Source organism: Marmota flaviventris, chromosome 10 (genome assembly GCF_047511675.1).
Source record: "Marmota flaviventris isolate mMarFla1 chromosome 10, mMarFla1.hap1, whole genome shotgun sequence".
NCBI classification, from domain to species: Eukaryota; Metazoa; Chordata; class Mammalia; order Rodentia; family Sciuridae; genus Marmota; species Marmota flaviventris.
Window position 1 is genome coordinate 40851272 of NC_092507.1, and position 20939 is coordinate 40872210.

General features: G+C 34.5%; 1 protein-coding gene and 1 non-coding gene across 3 annotated transcripts in view; one reads left to right on the top strand and one right to left on the bottom strand.

Moving 5' to 3' along the window:
• Nucleotides 1-20939, bottom strand: part of Nrdc (nardilysin convertase) — an 87973-nt gene that overhangs the window by 66503 nt on the left and 531 nt on the right. For both annotated transcript variants that reach the window (XM_027944915.2, XM_027944916.2), the window contains exon 2: nt 867-1185. In XM_027944915.2, coding sequence (XP_027800716.1) covers nt 867-1185 — 319 coding nt within the window. The remainder of the gene's footprint in view (nt 1-866; nt 1186-20939) is intronic.
• Nucleotides 10944-11046, top strand: LOC114100371 (U6 spliceosomal RNA). Its single transcript, XR_003584051.1, has one exon. It is a non-coding gene; the product is annotated as a U6 spliceosomal RNA (small nuclear RNA).

Consider the following 20939-nt stretch of genomic DNA (forward strand, 5'->3'; position numbering starts at 1 on the left):
CATGTAACACCTAAATTTTAGTTTAATAATCTGATGGTAAATCCTGCATAAGTAAATTATACCATGTCGAATGTGTTATCAATAGTCAAGAAACTAACTCTAATTTGCTGGTCAATTCCACTGTAATGCCTCCAAAATATTATCTGCTAACATGGGAACTCCATACTGCAAAATGGAAGCACGCTTCAAAAAAATAATGTGAGAAAAATTTACTATCAAGACTTATATAACTATTCATTGGTTGCTATTATATATTAAATGAAGTTCAACTCCCTTTCTATTAAACTGTTGTAATGTAATTATTTGTCCCATCCTTTGGTGCTTTTCACAAAAATAACTAAGTCAATTCAATTGTCTAGATAGAAATTACCCACATAGTCCAGAGGAAGATTCTACACTACTGGCCTCATTCTTTTCTTCATCTTTTTCTAGTCTCTCCAAGAATACACTCTTATTCCTTTATCTCAGGCTAAGAATTATACAGATCCTCACCTCTTGGCAATTGTTCTTAAAAATATAAGGTACACAAATACACATAAATTCATATATTACCACTGATCACCTCTGAAAGGTTATTAAGAATTTTGTTTTGTTTTCAGAATACCTCAGATATTCAGAATTAGAACCCAGGTTTAATATAAAAACTTTATATTCCATTAGTTTCTATAACAAGCATTACTTTTATAATCAGTATAATATGTTTTCAAAATATAATCCTTATATAGAATACAGGACAGACATTTACTGAAGTTCAAAAGAAAAACATTTACTTCCTTTTTGGTGGTAAGAAATAAAGCATGAGTTTAAAAGTTATCCCAAAGAATTCCCAAATTTGAAAAGGACAAAATAATAGACATGACTCACACCTGTTTTTCAGTGGTTTTCTTTCTAGCTTCTGCCCTCTCTTCCAATTCTTCCAACTCATTATCCTCTGTATCAAGATCAACTTCATCATGCTCATCATCATCAAATTCACCTTCATCATCAAAACCCTCTTCATCATCATCTTCTATCTCAGCCCCAGAATCTTCATCATCATCATCTTCTTCATCATCATCTTCTTCTCCTTCTTCCTCCTCCTCCTCTTCCTCCTCTTCATCATCTGTTGCATTTCCTGTTTTACCTTCCATATTACTTAGATCTGAAATCAAAAGTGCCTGCAAGCCATTCCGTAATTTGATGTATCTGAAAAAAAATCATAAAATATTTTGATTCAGACATTCATTCATAAGCCCAACACAAGCGATGAGCTTGGTGAAATTTAAGGAAAAAAATGTCAAGCACAAATGCATGCACACACACGCACACATACACAAAAAATGAATACTAGAGTGCACACCCCCAACTTATCTGCAGTTTGATTTGCCCAATCATGATCCCAAAATACTAATTAATACATTTTTAAAATGTTTTTTAGTTGTTGATGGACATTTGTTTTTGTGTGGTGCTGAGAACTGAACACAGTGCCTCGCACATGCTAGGCAAGTGCTCTACCACTGAGCTACAACCCCATCCCTAATTCATACATTTTAAAAGGTACATTGTTCTTAAATATCACACCATCCTGCTATTGTCCAGCCTAAGATGTGATTATCCCTTTGTGTATACAATACCTACCCATTAGTCACTTAGTAAACTGTCTTGCTTATCAGATGGTCTACTGCAGGATCATAGTGCTTATGTTTAAGTAACCATTAATTTACTCAGTGGTCCCCCAAACACAAGAGTGATGATGTTAATAATTCAGATATGGCAAGAGAAGCCACAAAGTACTTCCTTTAAGTGAGAAGGTGAAAGTTCTCAACTAAATTTAAAAAAAAAAAAAAAAAATATATATATATATATATATATATATATATACATACATACATACACACACACATACATACATACATGCATGCTGAGATTTGCAAAAATCTATTTATGAAATGTGAAGAAGCAAAAATAATTCCACACAACTTTTGTTGTCACATATCAAAATGCAAAAGTTATGGGCTGGGGTTGTGGCTCAGCGGTAGAGCGCTCACCTAGCACGTGCGGGTACTGAGTTCTATCCTCAGCACCACATAAAAATAAAATAAAAGTATGTGTCCAACTACAACTAAACAAAATATTTTTAAAAACTGCAAAAGTTATGGTCATAATGTATAATAAATGACTGGGGAGGAGTTAAGATGGAAAAAAACATTAAATTTGTGTACATAGGGTTGGGTGGAGGCTCAGCAAGGTAGAGTGCTCACCTAGCACGTGTGGGGTACTGGGTTCGATCCTTAGCACCACATAAAAATAAGTAAATAAAGTTATTAAAGAAAACTGTGTATTTATGTATAATATACATAAAGTTCAGTTCTATTTGTGGGTTCAAGCATCCACTGGAGGCTACAGAATGAATCCTCCATGGTTAAGGGGAACTCCTGCATTTGTAAACCAAATTGGTTGACCTGGGAGAAAACTTCAAAACCTAATCAGTTTCTGAATAGCTGGAGGGAAATGAAGGGACCCACTTTACTTTGAACCAAACTATATTTATATATTTACATATTCAAAAAACACATTTTAGAAGTTAAACACACACATCACACCCACCATTTTAGCCTCTTCCATTTTTTAGTTTAGAAGTAAACATTCTACATTACTTGAAGATCTAGCCTAAGAGAAACATCCTTCAATATACAGGTGACGCCAACTTAAGTATTAAAACAAAAATCACAAAAACTTAACCTCTGTTGTATTTCTATGTTATATTTGACTTTTTAGACTTAAGAAACTGTTACATCCCTAAGAAAATTAAATTCAATGACTGCTATAACCACAGGATGTTGATTATTGTTTAATAAAACTATTGTGGCAGTTTGATGACTAGGTGCCCAGTAGAGACTGCTCTCCCATCTTTATGTATTAGAAACTAATGCTATATTAGAATAAAAATTTTTAAAATGGGGCTGGGAAATGTGGCTCAGTAGTAGAGTGCTTGTCTAACATGCATAAGGACTTGGATTCAATCCACCAAAGAAAGGAGAAGAAAAACTACAATCCTATAGTCCTTTAGGTACTCACTGATCAGTAAATTAGACAATCAAATCAGTACAATGCAGACTGACAGAGGTAAACACAGAATGTTTTAGAAAAAAGAAAGCAGTCAGGAAGGCTTCTGAAACAAGGTACACTGGAAGTCTTGAAGAAGAAAAGAATCAAGCAGAAACTGGGAAGAATAACATGCAAAGAAAGACATGGAAGAAGGTCTCTGGCTCAAGATGAAAGAATGAACACATGGATTTATCTCCCTTTTATAATCACATTTCAAAAAAAAATATAAGATATTCAATCAATAAAATGATGCTCAATCTCACCAGGAATCCAAGATAATCAAATTAAACCATTGTTAATCCAACATATTAAATACATACAAAAAATTATTGCTATCCAATATTGACAAGGAACAATGTATTCTCCACACACTGCTGATAAATCTCAAGTGGTACAGCATTTTTGGTAGGGAAAAACAGTCATATCTTCTTTTTAAAAAATATAAACTGTACTTAACTTCTAGTCCAGTAATTTTGTTTCTAGGTCTTTCATGGAAGTATTCACACTCTTGAGCAAAAATATATCAAAAATTTTCACTGTAGCAATGTTGGTAATAAAGTATTTATACATATGGGCATAAATATGTACATGGATATTTCTAAAATGTCTAACAAAACTTCTCTCTTCTAGCTAATTCAACCTGTCTTCATTAATTTGATTTCATTTATTCTCCCACTACTCCTGTACTGACAAAACAGACTAAAAGAGATTCTGAACTATGTCCAGAATTAAGAATATGGTAGTATTTCCTTTATAACAAAACACCTAGCCACTCATTTTTATGTATTTCTTAATAAACCAACATTTTGTTAGGAATCCATTTTTGGTTATTAAAATTTTAAAACAGTTTTCATGGGCTGGGGACTTAGCTCAGTGGTAGAGTGCTTACCTAACATGCCTGAGGCCCTAGGTTCAAACCCCAGTGCAAAACAAAACAAAATAAAACAAAAAACTGTCTATTTAAATCTAAAAACACTTGGGGTCTACATGGGGAGAGAGGATGACATTCCTATGAAGTACCCTCTTTTAACCTAAAAAATTTAGCACTGACTATCCAGGCCTGAAATTAACAATTTAAGACTGGACTCTATATCATTAATTACTATATGGCATGTTTGGAACGTTAGCTAACTTTGCAGTTTAAAGCCTGTAGACCTAGTTTAAGCAGTCAGTAAAGTATTAAGTACTATTCTGCCCATCAAAGCATGAAAGAAATCAAATCCATATTAGGCGACAGAGAAAGTAGAGGGAAAAAAAGAAAAGGTGGGATGAGGAGAAAGGAGGAGAGGAAAAGGGCAACAAACTGCATGGTACAATATAATTTCAGCAAATGATTAAGCTTCAGAAATTCATGTCATCTCTACTTGTTAAAACAGAAAAGACCATGCCAACCCATTTAGGACTCAATAGAGCTGGGGGTAACTCAGTGATAGAGCACTTTCCTTGTATATTCAAGGCCCTGGTTCAATCCCCTGTCTCTCTCTCTCTCTCTCTCTCTCTCTCTCTCTGTCACACACACATACACACACACACACACACACACACACACACACACACAAAAGCCATTTAGGACTCACTAGAAGTCCACTTTGCAAATAGCAGCCCTTTCCTACCCTCAGTGTTTCTCACCTATGGACGTAGCTCCTAACATAACCTGGTCAATCTTCCCAGCATGACTTGGAGTTTCATTCTTCCCAAACCTTGACTATGGGCTAGTTTTTGTAAGCTTTGTCTTATGGGATGTGATAAAATTAATGTTAAGATCTGAATCTGAAGCCTAGGGCTTCAGGTGCTTTGTACCTTCTGCCTTCACTCCGGAGACTCAGCTGCCATGTAAAGTTTAAGTTAGACTATGATTAAGAAACCATGCAGAGAGAGGAGGTCCATCCTTTAGCAGTCTCACCAAGGCCTTAGAAGTGAAATTTAAGCCATCTTAGTCACCCTATACCAACCAACCCACCAAATGAAGGCTATCACACGTAAGCACCAGTAAAAGGAGCAGAAAAACTGGCCAGTCACTCCTCTGAATTCTAAGAAATAATAAACCATCATTGCTCTGAGCTTGTAAGTTTTGAAGTGGATTGTTAACACAGCAATATTAATACACTGGGAAAACTAAAAAAAAAAATAGCATGTCTCCCATATGATACAATAATTCTACTTCTGGATATACACCCAGAAGAATCTAAAGCAGGGACTGAAACAGGTATTTGTAAAGCAATGTTCATAGCATTACTCACAAGTCAAAAAACATGGGAATTAAATCAAATGTCCATTGATGGGTGAACAAACAAAATGTGGTGTATACACAATAGAATATTTGTCTTTAAAAAGAAGTAAATTCTGACACAAGCTATGTGGATAAGCCTTGAAGATATTATGGTAAGTGAAATAAGTCAAACACAAAAATGACAAATATTGTATGATTCCACTACCTACAGTAGTCAAAATTCATAAAAGGTTAGCTGCCAGAGGGGGAGGGAAGAAGGGGAAATTGTGTTGTTTGTTTATTTAAGAGATGGGGTGTCTCACTATGTTGCCCAGGCTGACCTCGAACTCCTGGGCTCAAGTTATCCTCATGGCTTTGCTCTGCCACCCAAGTAGCTGGGACTACAGGTATATGTCACCATGCCCAGCTGGGAGTTATTATTTAATGGGTACAAAGTTTCAGTTTGGTTAGTTGAAAGGTTCTAGAGATGGATGGTACTGATGGTTGTACAACATTATAAATATACTTACGCCAATGAAATGTATTTTAAAATAGTAAATAATGTTTTATTGAGACAAAAAATAAAAGTACCTGTTTTCCCCATTTGATTTTAGAATTAAATAGAAGACATAAGAAACAGATAAATATCAAAACGTCAGTGTTATCTTTGACAAAAGTTAGATTGAAGAATATGACTTAGTAGTAGTCTGAAAAGGGCTTGCTAAACACTCTGTGAATTCAAATTTTCCAGTAAACTATACTCACCAAAAAGCAGAGCTTGTCCTACAAGTTAGCTTACTGCACTTGCTAAAAACATGTAAAATACTGGCTGCCTATAGCCTAAAGAGGAGAAATTAACATAATAAGTTGAAATCCTAGGTCATTCCACCATTCTCGCTAATCAGATGTTACTCCTTTTGTGGATAGAAGTAGTAGGGAAAAAATTAGAGGTGGTATAGCAAAATACCTCCATGTTGAGCCAGCAATCCACCATATTGTATAACAGTTTCAAATGACCAAAAGATATGTAGATATAGATAGGTAGATAGATATGGGGTGGCAGAAGAAAATAGAAAGGAAGAATTTGCAAAATAAATAAATTTTCTTTTCCTCCAAGAAAATTTCTTAGGACTGAAGAAAACGCATTCCATTACTGCCTGAGGTGATCACAGAGGAAAAAAGCTCTGGCAGAAAATTGTAGCAGAATTAATGTTAGATCACAAAGGACACTAAACAAAAATAAAACATTTTTACCAAAAGCACAAGCAAATAGTGTTGGGTATGGTGGATCACACCTATAATCCCAGCAGCTTAAAAGCCTAAGGCAAGAGGATTGCAAGTTCAAAGCCAGCTTCAGCAATATAACAAGGCCCTAGGCAGCTTAGTGAGACCTTGCCTCAAAATAAAAGAGCTGAGGATACAGCTCAGTCTTAAGCATCCCTGGGTCAATTCCTGGTACTAAAAAAAAAAAGCACAAGCAACAAAAGAAAAACCAGACATCATCAAAATAAAAAACTTTATGCTTCAAAGGACATCAAAATGACAGTGAAAAGAAGAACCAGCAAGAGAAAATTTTGCCAATCATTTATTTGAGACATGTATCTAGAACATAACAAAAACTATTACTACAATAAAAAATGAAAGATGAAGGATTTAAACAGACATTTTCCCCCAAAAAAATATATACAATGATGGCCAATAAACACATGAAAAGATGGGTCAACAGCATTAGCCTCTAGGAAAAAGTGTATCAAAACCACAAGGAGATACTACTTCACACTCACTAGGAGGGCTATAATCAATAAGATAATAAGTGTTGGTAGACTATAGAAAAATTGGAATCTTCATGCATTGCCAGTAGGAATATAAAATGGCACACTTTGGAAAATAGTTTGACAGGTCTCCTCAATGGCTAAACAGAATTACCATAGGGTCTACTCCTATTTCTACACCCAACAGAAGTAAAAACATAACCACACAAATATCTTTACATCAATGTTCATAGTAGCATTATTCATAATGGCTAAAAATGTCCATCAACTGAACAACGCATAAATAAAACATGACATATTCATACCTTGAACACATTATCTAAGTTAAAGAATCCAATCACAAATAATCACATGAATTTGATTCCATTTACATGAAATGTTCAGGAGAGAGAAATCGGGAGAGATGGAAAACAGATCTGTGGTTGCCTTTGGCTATGATCAGGATGGAAGTATCAACAATCCTGGCAGCCAAGGGGCACAGGGTTTCTTACTGAGGTAATGAAATTGTCCAAAGTTGTGATGATAGGTGTACAACTCTATAATTATACTAAATCCTAGACTGAATGTATAGTATATGAATATTTTGATAAAAGTATTTCTTAAATAAGGCAATATTTAACTCTGGAGAAAACAATGTTGTTCAACAAATAAAATATAATTATAGTAGACTTACATGTCTCAGTATGAACAGTATTTTTTAAACTATAAATATTAATTATTAGTTTATCAAAAAATTGGGATGTATTTTAAAAAGGAGATGGAAGTTATATCTAAATTTTATCATAAAATACCCAGTTAATAAAAATTAATTATTGATTTTAGCAACATAATCAACTAGAACTTAAGATTTGTATGAAATAAAATAGTAAGACGGTACTTTTTTTAGTCCATTCACATTTGACAAGCCCTTTCTGCAAAATTAATTTTTAAGAAATAATAGTGGGGTAGGGAGGGGAGCATGGGAGGATTAGATAAATTCTAGATAGGGAAGAGGGGTGGGAGGGAAAGAGAGGGGGCAGGGGATTAGCAAGGATAGTGGAATGTGATGGACATCATTATCCAAGACTCGAATTGGTTGTCAACATACTTTATATATAAACAGAGATATGAAAAATTTGGTATATATGTGTAATAAGAATTATAATGCAAAAAAACCCCAAAGTACATGTATAAAGACATGTATTGACGTGAACATACTTTATATTCAAAGATATGAAAAATTGTGCTCCATATGTGTAATAAGAATTGTAATGCATTCCGCTGTTGTGTATTTTAAAAAAATTTAAAAAAATCAATAAAATGGAACATAATAAAGATCCCTCAGCCAGAAGAAGTGGTGCAGACCTATAATCACAGCAACTTGGGAGGTTGAGGCAGGATTTCAAGTTTGAGGCCAGCCTTGGCAATTTAGCAAGATTCTCAAAATTTAAAAAAGGGCTGTGAACACAGTTCAGTGATAGAGTGCCAGCGGGTCCAATCCTCAGTACTGCCAAAATTTTTTTTTAAAAGGCCCTGAAAAATGATCCATTCATATATACAAAACCTAACATATGTATGACAGAGTTGCATATTGGAGGGAAAGGATGTCAAATTATGATTTACGGTCAGCATATTAACAATTATTTTTACATTTCTTTTTTTGTTGTGGTTGGATAATGGCGTTTGAACATGGGTTTTCTACCACTGAATAAACGCCAGCGCTTTCTAATTTTGAGACAGGCCCTTGTTAAGTTGCTGAGACAACTTGTGATTTTCCTGCCTCACACTCAGTTACTAGGATTACAGACCACTGCCACATTTTTCATTTTTGAAAATACTTTTAGTTTTTAGAATAATTTGAGATCCATGAAACTCAAATTTCAATGTTCATAAAGTTTTGTTGAAACATACATAGCCACACTTATTTATATGAATGCTGTGTGGCTGCTTTTATGCTACAGTGGAAGAGTTTAGTAGTTGTGACAGAGAACTTATGTGGCAGTCTCACGCTTTGTACTGCTGTTGATACCCTACAAATAGTAGCAATGCACTTATATAAATTTTGAGGTCAGCATTTTGAGTGTCACATGTATCAATGTACTACAACTTTCTTTTAAATGAGTACATAATTATCATGTCCAAAGAAAGAAAGAAAAGTAGAATTCAAATGTCCCTTTCAAGGCAGAGGGAAGTGTGGATTTTGTCATCAAACTATATGGCAAAACATTGTGTCATGTTATGATGAGGTCTAAGACTAAGTACTAATCATAATATTCCCAAGTCACAGTAAATAATTAGAAAATTTAAAACAAAGTGTTATATCACTATAGAATTTCTTCAGAAACATGAAAGTGAACGGCAGTTTCTGAGGGTTCATTTGTAGACCAAGAAATGGAAGCTATTTACCAATGGGGAGTTAGATCATTTTTGCAGCAAGCAAATAAATTCATCCAGGAAATAACTGCATGAAACTATTAACCTTTCTGTGAGAACTAGTACTCATAGCTGAAGACATTGTGGCAAGATAAATAGTGAATTAAAAAAGCAAGGCAGGCTAAGGCTGTAGTTCAGTGGCAGAGCGCTTACCTAGCACTGTGTTTGATCCTAGCACTACATAAAAATAAACAAATAAAATAAAGGCATTCTGTCCATCTACAACTATAAATTTAAAAAAAAAAAAAGCAAGCCAAATGATTTTAAGATTTTTGTCATTTGATATGTCAACAGATGTTACCAATGCTGTTATTTATTTAAGGAGAATTAGCCTCAGAATGTGAGCAACTACATAGTGTATTATATGGAGAACTATATTCAAAGGGAATGGGGGGGGGGAAGCACAGCTTAAAGTGTAATCTGCTAATAAGTATTACCATTGATGCTGCTAAAAATATGTGGAGTATAAAAAAGGTTTAATTCAACAAATTTAGAGAGCCTCTGAAAACATGAGGTGTTTTAATGCCTATAGTTATTCATCGTCTTATTGATCAGTAGTACTTTGTAGAAAATATTTGATTCTACTACATGATAACGGAACCCGTAGTGTCATTGATCCTTACAGACATAACAATTATAGTCATATTTTCAAGGACTGAGGTCAGCAGTGCCTATCTGTAGGGAAAGATCTTTCAAAGAAATATATAAAAAAATCTCATTACAAATCAGTATTAATGGACTAATATTTGCAATCTATTTTGATGACAGGGAACAACAACTTTAAACCCCAATAAAGCAAAAGGTTATCACAGTAAAAATAATTCCATAATTTTCACAAAATGGCACTTTATTTTGAACTTCATAAAGTTTTCATTAAAAATTAGTAGAAATTTGTTTTGTTACAAGTATCTACATAATATCCTTGATTCTCTCACACATGAGAAAACCTATCTGGATTTTTTTTTTTTAAACAGAAATCATGGTAATCCTAGGGTAATAAGATTGTTTAAAGTTATGCTTAGATAACTGATTGTCCATATGTTTTTAAAACATTAATAAAATTAGGTCCCCACCTACATATAAAAAAGCAAAACTCTAACACTTTTAGAAGAAAATAATAAAGTAAATATCCTAACTCCAATTAAATTTTAAGAGGGTATAAGCAAATGGAAAAGATGTTACAGACTTAAAAGAATATATACTTGCAATTCCTATAACCAACAAAGGAATGGTATGAAAATTTATAAAGAATTATTTTTTACCCCCTGTGGTACTAAACACTAAACCCAGGTGTACTCTACAACTGACCTGCATCCCCAGCCCTCTAAAAATTTTGAGACAGGGTTTCAAGGTGGCCAGCTTGGTTTCAAACTTTCCTATCCTCTTGTGTCAGCCTCCCAAGTAGCTGGGATTATAGGAACGCACCACCATGCCTGGTTACAAAACATTAAAAAAAAAATCTTGTGCTCACTTTGGCAGCACATATACTAAAATTGAAATGATAATAGAGATTAGCAAGGCCCCTGGGCCAAGGATGACACAAATTCATGAAAACACCCAATTTAAAAACAGGTGAGTCATAAAAGGAGAAATCTTTATAAAAAATCTAATGTCAAGAATCAGAATGGAAAGAAGCAGGAATTTTCATGCTCTAATGGTATAAATATTTTTTAAAATGCAACCAATTAGAAGAGCATTTTGGCAACATCTATTCAATAAGTATACAAATGAGTATATCCTTCAAAGATGAGTAATTTTACTTATTGATAAATAATGTATGAGTATATATATTTCAAGATGAGAAATTTTACTTATTGATATCATTACACTTATAGGTATATGCTCTACATAAACCCAAAGTATGCAGAGTCACAGATAATCCTCCAAAGCATGGAAACAACTTAATACAGACTAATCAAAGAAAAAAAAGCAAAATCAAAAAGATAAAATATAGTGGAAATTGGGAATAACCTAAATGACTAAAATCAGAAAAACAGGTAACTAAATTATGATCTATTTATCCAACAAAATATTAAACAGCAGCTAACACAAACAGTATTACTAAGAATGAATAAATCTCAAAAGCAATGTTAAACAAAAAAAGCTTGTTGGGGCTGGGGATGTGGCTCAAGTGGTAGCGCTCGCGTGGCATGCCTGAGGCACTGGGTTCGATCCTTAGTACCACATAAAAATTTAAAAATGTTTAAAAAAAAAAAAAGCTTGTTATGGGACATCCAATGTGATACTATTTCTATAATGCCTTAAAACATGCAAAAATAATTATATACTGCTTACAGATAAATGCATGTTTATACCCAGTATTAAAATGTAGATAAAAATGGTATTTAGCAAACTTCAGATAATGATTAACACTGGAAAAGAAAGGAAGGAAATTTGAGGGTGCAATATACAGAGCTACAGAGAGCTTCAACTGAATCTGAGAAGAAAAAAAAAATTAATCTGAAACAAGAATAAAATGACCTGAGAGACATCAAATAGCTTATCCTTAAATAACAATGAGGCCAAAGGAGATAAAGAAGGAAATGAATACACGTTTTAGACAGTTCAATGGAGGTCAATGTAGTTTCGATGGAGGTCAAGTAGTAAGCAGGGGCCTGTTAATAAGGCAGGAAGAACAGTGTTGATCTGGAAGCCAATAAAATTATTAGACATCCATCTAAATTTTGGAGTATCTCATTTCTGAGACCTCTTCTCTTCCCTGTCCACCCCTGCTCTATGTTATCCAGTTTTAATTCTTTAAATATCACCCTGTATAAAACTAGCAATCACTCAGTTTGCCACCTTTTTTGTCTTTTTTTTTTCCTCCATTGCCATTTGACATACTGTTTATTTTCTTGTGCATTCTTGAATAGTTCACTCTGTCACATGATTCTGATAGCATGAGAACTAGAGAAACAAAAGATTATTGGTGATCTTGAACACAGTTATTTTGGCACAACAACAGTCACAGAAGACAACTCTGAGCGAGATCAAGAAATGAGAGTAGGGGCTGGGGTTGTGACTCAGACGTAAAGCATTTGATACTCAGTACCACATGAAAATAAATAAAGGTATTGTGTCCACATACAACTAAAAATTTTAAAAAGAAATAATAAAAGTAGATAAATTGCAAATTCCAAATACGTACAGACAACTCTTTAAGATAGGCTTTACTGGAAACAGGAAATAAGTAGCTGGAAGAAAATAATTCAAGGACTATGTAGAATAAAGAAATACTTTTCTCCTCAGGATAGAAACCATTTCAGCATATCTGTATGCTCCTGGGAATGATCCAGTAAAATGTAAAAACTGATGATATAGAATGGAAAAGTAACAACTGCTGGAATAATTAATGGAACATTGAAGGCAAGATGAGATGGAATCCAGTGCACAAGGTCTTAGGCATATAAACAGTTCATTTATTAACAACAGAAGAGAAGGTACACAAAGGCTCAAAAAGACAAAAGTCCCTCCCCCCTTCAAAATTTTCAGAATAAAGGTAAAAGAAAAGTAAAAATCACAAAAATATAAAATAGCTTGAAAAATATGGTTACAGGGACATATAAAATTGTTACTCAATAAATGCTAGAAGGCCAAGACTGAATGAAAAGTGTCTGTCAGAAGTGATTCACAGGAGTACACAAGTCAAACATAACCAAAAACAAGAAAATGTGCCAACCAAAACAGTATAACAGAAGATGAAGATGAAGCCAGAAAGTTAAGAGCCAAAAATAGTACCTTCTACCTTATCTGTTTACCTTGCTTATAAAGAACCAAATGAAAAAATCCAATTCATTCTAATTACTACTCAGTAATGTATTTTCATAGAATAGCATTTAAGCTATCATGTAATTCAGTACCCCCTAATATGATTAGTATGAAGAACAAATGAGATAATCTATGTAAGCTCCTTAGAACAGTACCTGGTACACAGAATGGACTCAACAAATATGAGCTTTTTCTGGTAGATTATTGTTGGCGGTGGTAATAAAAAATATAGAATCTGTCAAAAAGCCTACCTGGAGAATGAGTGAACTTGCCAAACTATAGTCGGCTTCCAACCCTTCTAAAAAAACAGTGCAATTCTGGGGCTAAGGTTGTAGTTTAGTGGTAGAGCACTTGCTTTATATGTGTGAGGCACTGGGTTCAATCCTCAGCACTACATAAAAATAAATAAATATATTTTTTAAAAAAAGAGTGCAATTCTGGCCTAACCATGGAAAACTAAAAATATACTATAATCTACTAAATTTCCTTTGATTTGGACAGCCTTAATGTTTGGTTTCATTCTAACAAACTACATGAATATAAATCCTCTATCAGTGTGGAGGTCCCATAATACATTATGTTTTTGTCTGCCAGATCTTACAACTAGAGAATATCCTAGAAGCATATTACATCACTAGGGGTTTCCATATATATCTATCAAACACAGACTGGGCCCAAGCTAGGCGTGGTTGTGCACGCCTGTAAACAGGAGAATGAGACAGGAGGATCTCAAATTCAAAGCCAGCCTCAGCAACTTAGCAATTGCTAAGCAACTTAGCAATTTTAAGCAAATTAGTGAGACCCTGTCTCAAAATAAAAAAAAATCAAAAGGGCTAGGGCTGGGGCCTGGGGTTGTAGCTCAGTGGTATAGCTCTTGCTTAGCACACATGAGGCACTGGGTTGGATACTCAGCATTAAATATATTAAAAAAAAGTATTTTTTAAAAAAAGCGGGGGCAGGTAGGCTGGGAATGTAGCTCAAAGTTAAGTGCCTCTAGCCCCAATCTCTGGTACCAAAAAAAAAACACTGGGTCCACACCCACAGAATACATTTGGGAATAAACAGTCATTTGAGATAATAAATTTTTTAAAATATTTATTTAGTTGTACACAATACCTTTATTTTGTTTGTTTTTATGTGCTGCTGAGGATCGAACCCAGTGCATCACACATGCTAGGTGAGCGCTCTACCGCTGAGCCACAACCCCAGCCCGATAATGAAAATTTAACAATCTTAAGATCCAGTAAAACAGTAATAATTAAGTTATGTCAGAAATAAAACATACTAGAAAACATCTAATAAGAAAATGTCCATAACATTGTTAAATAACATTTCAAACTATGTAAATTATATATTTTTGTTTATTTTTGCAGTGTTGGGGATCAAACCCAGTGCCTCATCCATGCAAACAAAACACATGCTCTATAACCAAACTACATCCCTCCCTGCCCCCACCCCTGGCCCAAGTATATATCAATTAAAAACGCATAGGAAATAAAATATTAAAATTATGTAGTCGTTAAGTCTACATGAAACGCTTATGAGGGTGTTGTTTTTATGGACTTTCTTCCTTTTAAAAGCTAAATTGCACAATATATTTTGTTCTGCCATTGTCATTCAACAAAACATTATTAAATGCTTTTCTGTGTCAATACATAAAGTACCAGGTCATTCTTTTTCTTCTTTTTTAAATAATAAGTACCTATCTTTAAATATAGTTATACATTCTTTTCATTGTAAAACTATCGAAACTTTTTTCTTTGTACTACGGATTGAATCCAGGGGCCCTTTTTATTAAATTGCTTAGGGTCTCACTAAATTATTGAGGCTGGCCTCAAACTTGCAGTCCTCCTGCCTCAGCATCCCAAGTTGCTGGAATTACAGGTGCACACCACTACACCCAGCTCATAACTTACTTTTGATTGTGTATGGCACTGAGTTGATTCAATTCAGAACCTTGTACATGCTAGGGAAGCACTCCAACACTGAGCTACATCCCCAGCTCATAACTTAATTTTATACAACCAACAGAAAATAAAATTGTTACAAAAAAACGCAGCCAAGAATAGTCTTATATGGGGCTGGGGTTGTGGCTCAGTGATGGAGCTCTTGCCTAGCATAAGTGAAGCACTGGGTTCAATCCTCAGCACCACATAAAAATAAACAAAATAAAGGTATTAAGTCCATCTACAACTAAAAAAATTTTTTAAATAGCCTTATAAAAACATTTAATAAGTGTAAACATAACAACAGTAACTAACAGGCTGGGGTTGTGGCTCAATGGTAGAGGGCTTGCCTAAAATGCGTGAGGCACTGGATTCAATTCTCAGCACCACATATAAATAAAAAAAGTTGCTAACATTTAAGGGCTCGCTTTGTGCCAAGTACAAGCCTACATATGAATTAATACACTAGAGTATCACTGTGTGTGTTATTACCATTGGCATAATTTCTTTTTCTTCTTTTATAACTTGCTTATTTGTACTTGTTTACTCTGAAAAATCAGGTCATTCTTTTTCTTCTTTTTTAAATAATTTCCTTTATTAGTCATTTTATACACACAAACACACACACACATATTTAATTGTAGATAGACACAATACCTTTATTTTATTTACTTTCTTTTATGTGGGGCTGAGATTGAACCCAGTGCCTCACATGTTCGAGGCAAGTGCTCTACTACTGAGCTATAACCCAGCCCAGGTCATTATTTTTAAAACCTCGCCAGAATACAAATTAAGTCTAAAAATTTCTAGCAAAATATCCTTAAGAGTTCCAAGAATATGCCTGACATGTAATATCTGTGCATTTATATATTTTACAAACTATATTTGAGAACCTACAATGTGCTGGTCACTGTAATGAATAAAACGGACATCATCTCCATACTCAAGCATTTTTAACCTAGTAAGCATTTGTTAAATTGAGTTAATAAGGGGAAAGAAAAAAAGAGAGGAACATTTCAATTAAAGAAAGACTAGTACCATACTATTTGTCAGTGCACACCCTTCAACACGCAATAATTGTCTCTTAAGCCATACTTGGAGGATTCAATGAATCCAAGCTTCTATCTTCAGATTAATTTTAAGAACACTGAAATTACAGGTGCACACCACCACACCCACTTTATTACTTATGTCATTTTCATGCTCAGGAACCCATAGTCTTTCAAGGTATTTACCAAGTATACCCCACATTATACTTCTCTACATAAGCTTTTTCAAACTTCCACAACTTCCATACCTCCCACTACTTTCCTTCCCCACCCCCCACTTCAGTACTTAAGATTAAACCCAGACAGGGTCTCACTAAATTACCAAACCTGACTTGGAACTTGTAATCTTCCTGCCCCAACCTCCCCAAGTAGCTGGGATTACAGGCAAATTCCACCAACCCTTCAAGATTTTCTCCTCCTTCTAAAACCAATCCCTCCATATATATTCTTGATCCTGTCACCTCACTACTATGGAAAGTCAATGTTCCATCTACTATCTTCTTTATCTTCAACTTCTCCTATCAGTGCTTTTGTTCCTCAGACAATAAACACACTATATTTATTCCACCATGAAAAAACTATCCCTTTTCACTTTAAAATCAAACCTGAAAAATGTCTACTTCACACTCTAAAAGTTCATGTTTTCCATCCATTCCTTATCTCACTACAACCTAGCTTCTGCCTTTATACCACTCTTTTGAAGCTGCTTTCACCAGGAATAATTTATTGGGTTCTGTTTTTTTTTTAATATTTTTTATTTGTCAATGGGCCTTTATAAATAATATGCTGTGCTGAGAATCAAACCCAGTGCCTCATATATGCTAAGTAAGCATCCTATCATTGACCCACAGCCCCTAAGAAGAACTGTTTTTAATTCTTAACCTCTTAGTATTATATAACTATTATCACTCCTTGATTCAAGTATTCTCCCTCTACTGGCTTCAAGGCCATTGCCATTTAATTTCTTTTTGCTTCCTGAATGATTCCTTTCAATTTCAACTGTTTATGGGTTCCTCTCCTGTGTCCAAGCATTGAAGAGATGAGTTAGCTTGCTCAAAGTCACAAAACTACTAGACAGGAAACCAGATACAAAAATGACTTTATAAACATATGTGTGTGTGTATCTCCCTAACAACTATCAGAATTAACAACACATTTCAGTTTCATTATCTGCTCCCTGATTCTATCACTGCAGATACCACTGTTCCTTGAAGGCAGAAAGAAGACTCACCATCATCATCTTCAAAAGGAGAGAGAGCTTTTTAATGGTAACCTTATTAAAAAAAAAAAAAAAAAAGTTTTTTTTTTTAACACAGAAACAATATAATTCTTTCTACTCTTAACAACACAACAGCCCTCATTAAAGAAATTAGTCTAAGGAATGAGTCAAAAGATATTTATTAAAGTCATACTAGTATTCAGAAGACTGAATGTATTTCAACCTTTAAAGTATTCATATTGTTAAATGAGCTTGAATTTCATAAGTATCCCTAGCTTGCTGCTCTAAAACTAAAGGGATGCAAAAGACTTGGATTCGGGTTTCAGACAAAGGAGGTGAATGTTGCCAAGCTCCTAGAATTTATATAAATGTCAAATATATAATGATTTCTTTGTAACTCTAAGATTCAATGATAACATCATTAATGTGTATATGTACACAAATGAAAATGAAACATAATTATTCCAAGGGTTTTATTGAAAAGATCAATAGATAAACCTATATTCTTCCCATCCAATACAAAAGAAAATGTTCTTTTATTTCCTGATATATAGCTGTCAATACCTTAGATTTACCTACAGTTTCTGCTCAGAAGTGAACCACCCCATTACTGAAATCAGCAGATATTAATGTTCTCAATGCAGTTGTTCTGCTCACTTGAACTGTGCTCCTCTTTCTGTTCATCAACATATAATAGTAAACAACAAATTCTCAGAAATAGGCAGTACCTTATTCAGCATGTATTCATGATTCCATTTAGTATGTTGAGAATTTATTAAAATAACCATCTCCTAACTTGTAACAGTCTGACCAAATTTTAAAATAGAAAGGCTTGCCCTCCAGGAGCTTACATACCTGTTCATTTGTTTTTCTCCCTTCCACCACAGAAATACAGGTCATTTTACAGACAGATTAAACATGGAAAGTGTTTTATACTTATTTTAGTCAATCCAAACTTCCTAACATTAAGTGCACTTTATGATTAAAATAATTTAGTATTTAGAATGTCTACTACTAATCCTGAATTTCCACTCTAAACCAAAAAAAAACTGGAGTAATAGTTCACAACCTGGAGTTCCTTAATCCTTCCAGAAGAAAAGAGAATTAACACTTACCCGACATTTATTCAGCTCCCTAAAAAACATAACAAGTGTCCTGGAGATACAGTCAACATTTCAAAAAAGGTGAACACAAATTATATAAATAGAAGAGTAAAATTCTGCAGGCTATTACTTAATAAATACAGACTGGTAAATCTTTCAAGGCATTATTTTACCATAATGTTCCTTTAAACAGGTCTTCCTCTGGTGCTTATTTACACATTCAAAAGGCATATAATTATGATAGCTGTATACTATAATGGATAATGTACAAAGTTCTACAAAAATGCAATGGAAAGGGGAATTAATTCTGCCTGAAAAGGCTTCACATAGATAATATCTGAGCAACTCTTAGAAGGATAATTTAGCTCTCTAGTCTGCAGATGCCTCATGTATTTTTGGTTACAAAATATTGCAGAATTTACCTGTAAGTTGTATAAATCTTTAGAGATCACTTATCCTGAGACCTTCTACCTTCAAAGTAACAGAATCTTTTCTTTAAAAGTCTAATTGACACTCTAGTGTGTAAAACAGGTAAAGTGGATAGACGGGCTCTTTTGAAAGGCAAAGTTATTGAAAAGTTGCTGTACTCAAACTTCATTTTAAAATATGAAAACTGAAACACTAAGAAAGACAATGATTTAAAGGTCACATAGAAACAGAAAGGAAATAATTTATTGAAAGTTCACCTGTTAAGTCTTATCTCCCCTTTTAAGTCTTGCTTCTCTCTCCACTTGGAATTTATCACTCCTTACTTCATTCCCTGGTCTACCTGGCACATGTTTCCATTATGGCTTCTATAAAACTTTTAAGTGACCTAATTTTATGTGTCTGTATTTCTCTACTACATTGTAAGCTCCCTGAAAGAAGGGAATGTCTTAATCATCTTTGTATATCACCCAGAATAAAATGTTGTGTACTGCATTGTATCTGACTAAGTATCAAAAAAGATTAAAGTTGGCCTGGTACCTGGCACATAGTAGGATTTAATATTATTTATCAAATCAATTTGTGGAACATAAGGTTATTAAATAATATACCTAAAGCAGTTACAACAGAGTTTGATACACTGTGTCTATTCCATGAACATTAGCTATTATTATGTAACCTTATATAGAAACCCTGAAGCCATTATTGAAATTTTAACCTGAAAGACAAAAACTAAGCAACTTTTAATTTACATATTCCTAATACAAGCACATATTTCATGAGAAAAAGACAAAATCTTGTACATCTTAAAGGATGGCAGCCTGGGAAAAAATAATACAGAGAGTTGTATGTGATTAATCTCCAGACCTGGAGTGAAGAGAGAAAATGGACTGGTCTTAATCTTGGGGCTAAGTCATATCTTTCTACACCTCAGTTTCAGTCACCTGTGAAATGGGGGTGGTGAAATGTTAACTCTAGGCTTCTTTCCTGCTCCTGCTCTAACACTATAATATATTTGGACCTAGAATCTTTCAGCTTTCAACTCAACATGAGTAAAAACTTTATTTTTTAAAAAACCAGCAAATGGTGCACAATGGATTTGGTGTCAGAAGGCCTGGATTTTCATACCAGTCTGATATCATTTAGCTGTGTCATTCTGAGCAAGAAGCAAACTCTCTGGGTCTCAATGTCCTCAACCTGTAAAACGAAGGTGTTGGACAATATGAACTCTTTAAAATACATCACAGTCATGATATTCTATGAAATAAACTAGCTCTAAAGGAAATAGACAGAGATTAAGTCACCATTTATTAAAGATGTTTAGAGGGCTCTGCATAAACCAAAAGTAGAGAATTTCAGGATTAGAAGACTACCTCTCAATCAACTGAGGAACAAGTAACTCTCCAATGTATTTTTGGAAGAGGTCTCCCAACGATTCTAGTTCTGAAGAACGACCCATGTGGAAAAAGTCAGTCATTTCATCTTAGGCCAACTATGATGCAAAGTTCTTTACTGAAGCCAACCCATCCTCTTATAACTTTTGCCCCCTACTTTTACCTCTCACTCACCTCTCAAATGTTTCTGGTTAGCGGTATCTCCCCTTAACTATCCTCTCCTCCAAAATTAAGATTCTCCAACTCTATCCATCTTTCCTTCCAACAGAGTACCAAAACCCCCTTACCGCCCAACCCGCCTTCCTCCATTCTGGCTTTAGTGAACGTCAAAATTACTCAAACAGCTCTTTCCATTCTGACACGCTGATTCGCTATGGAACCTAAGATTTCTCACTTACCCAGCTGATACCACCCCGCAGGCCCTAATTGCCCTTGCCCCCTCCACTCAAGGAAGCCCTTGCGGGGAGAAGTATGCCCTGTTACCCCGAGAAAGAGAAAGAGAGAGGGAGAGAGGGAGAGAGGGAGGGAGGGAGGGAGGGAGAGAGAGAGAGACA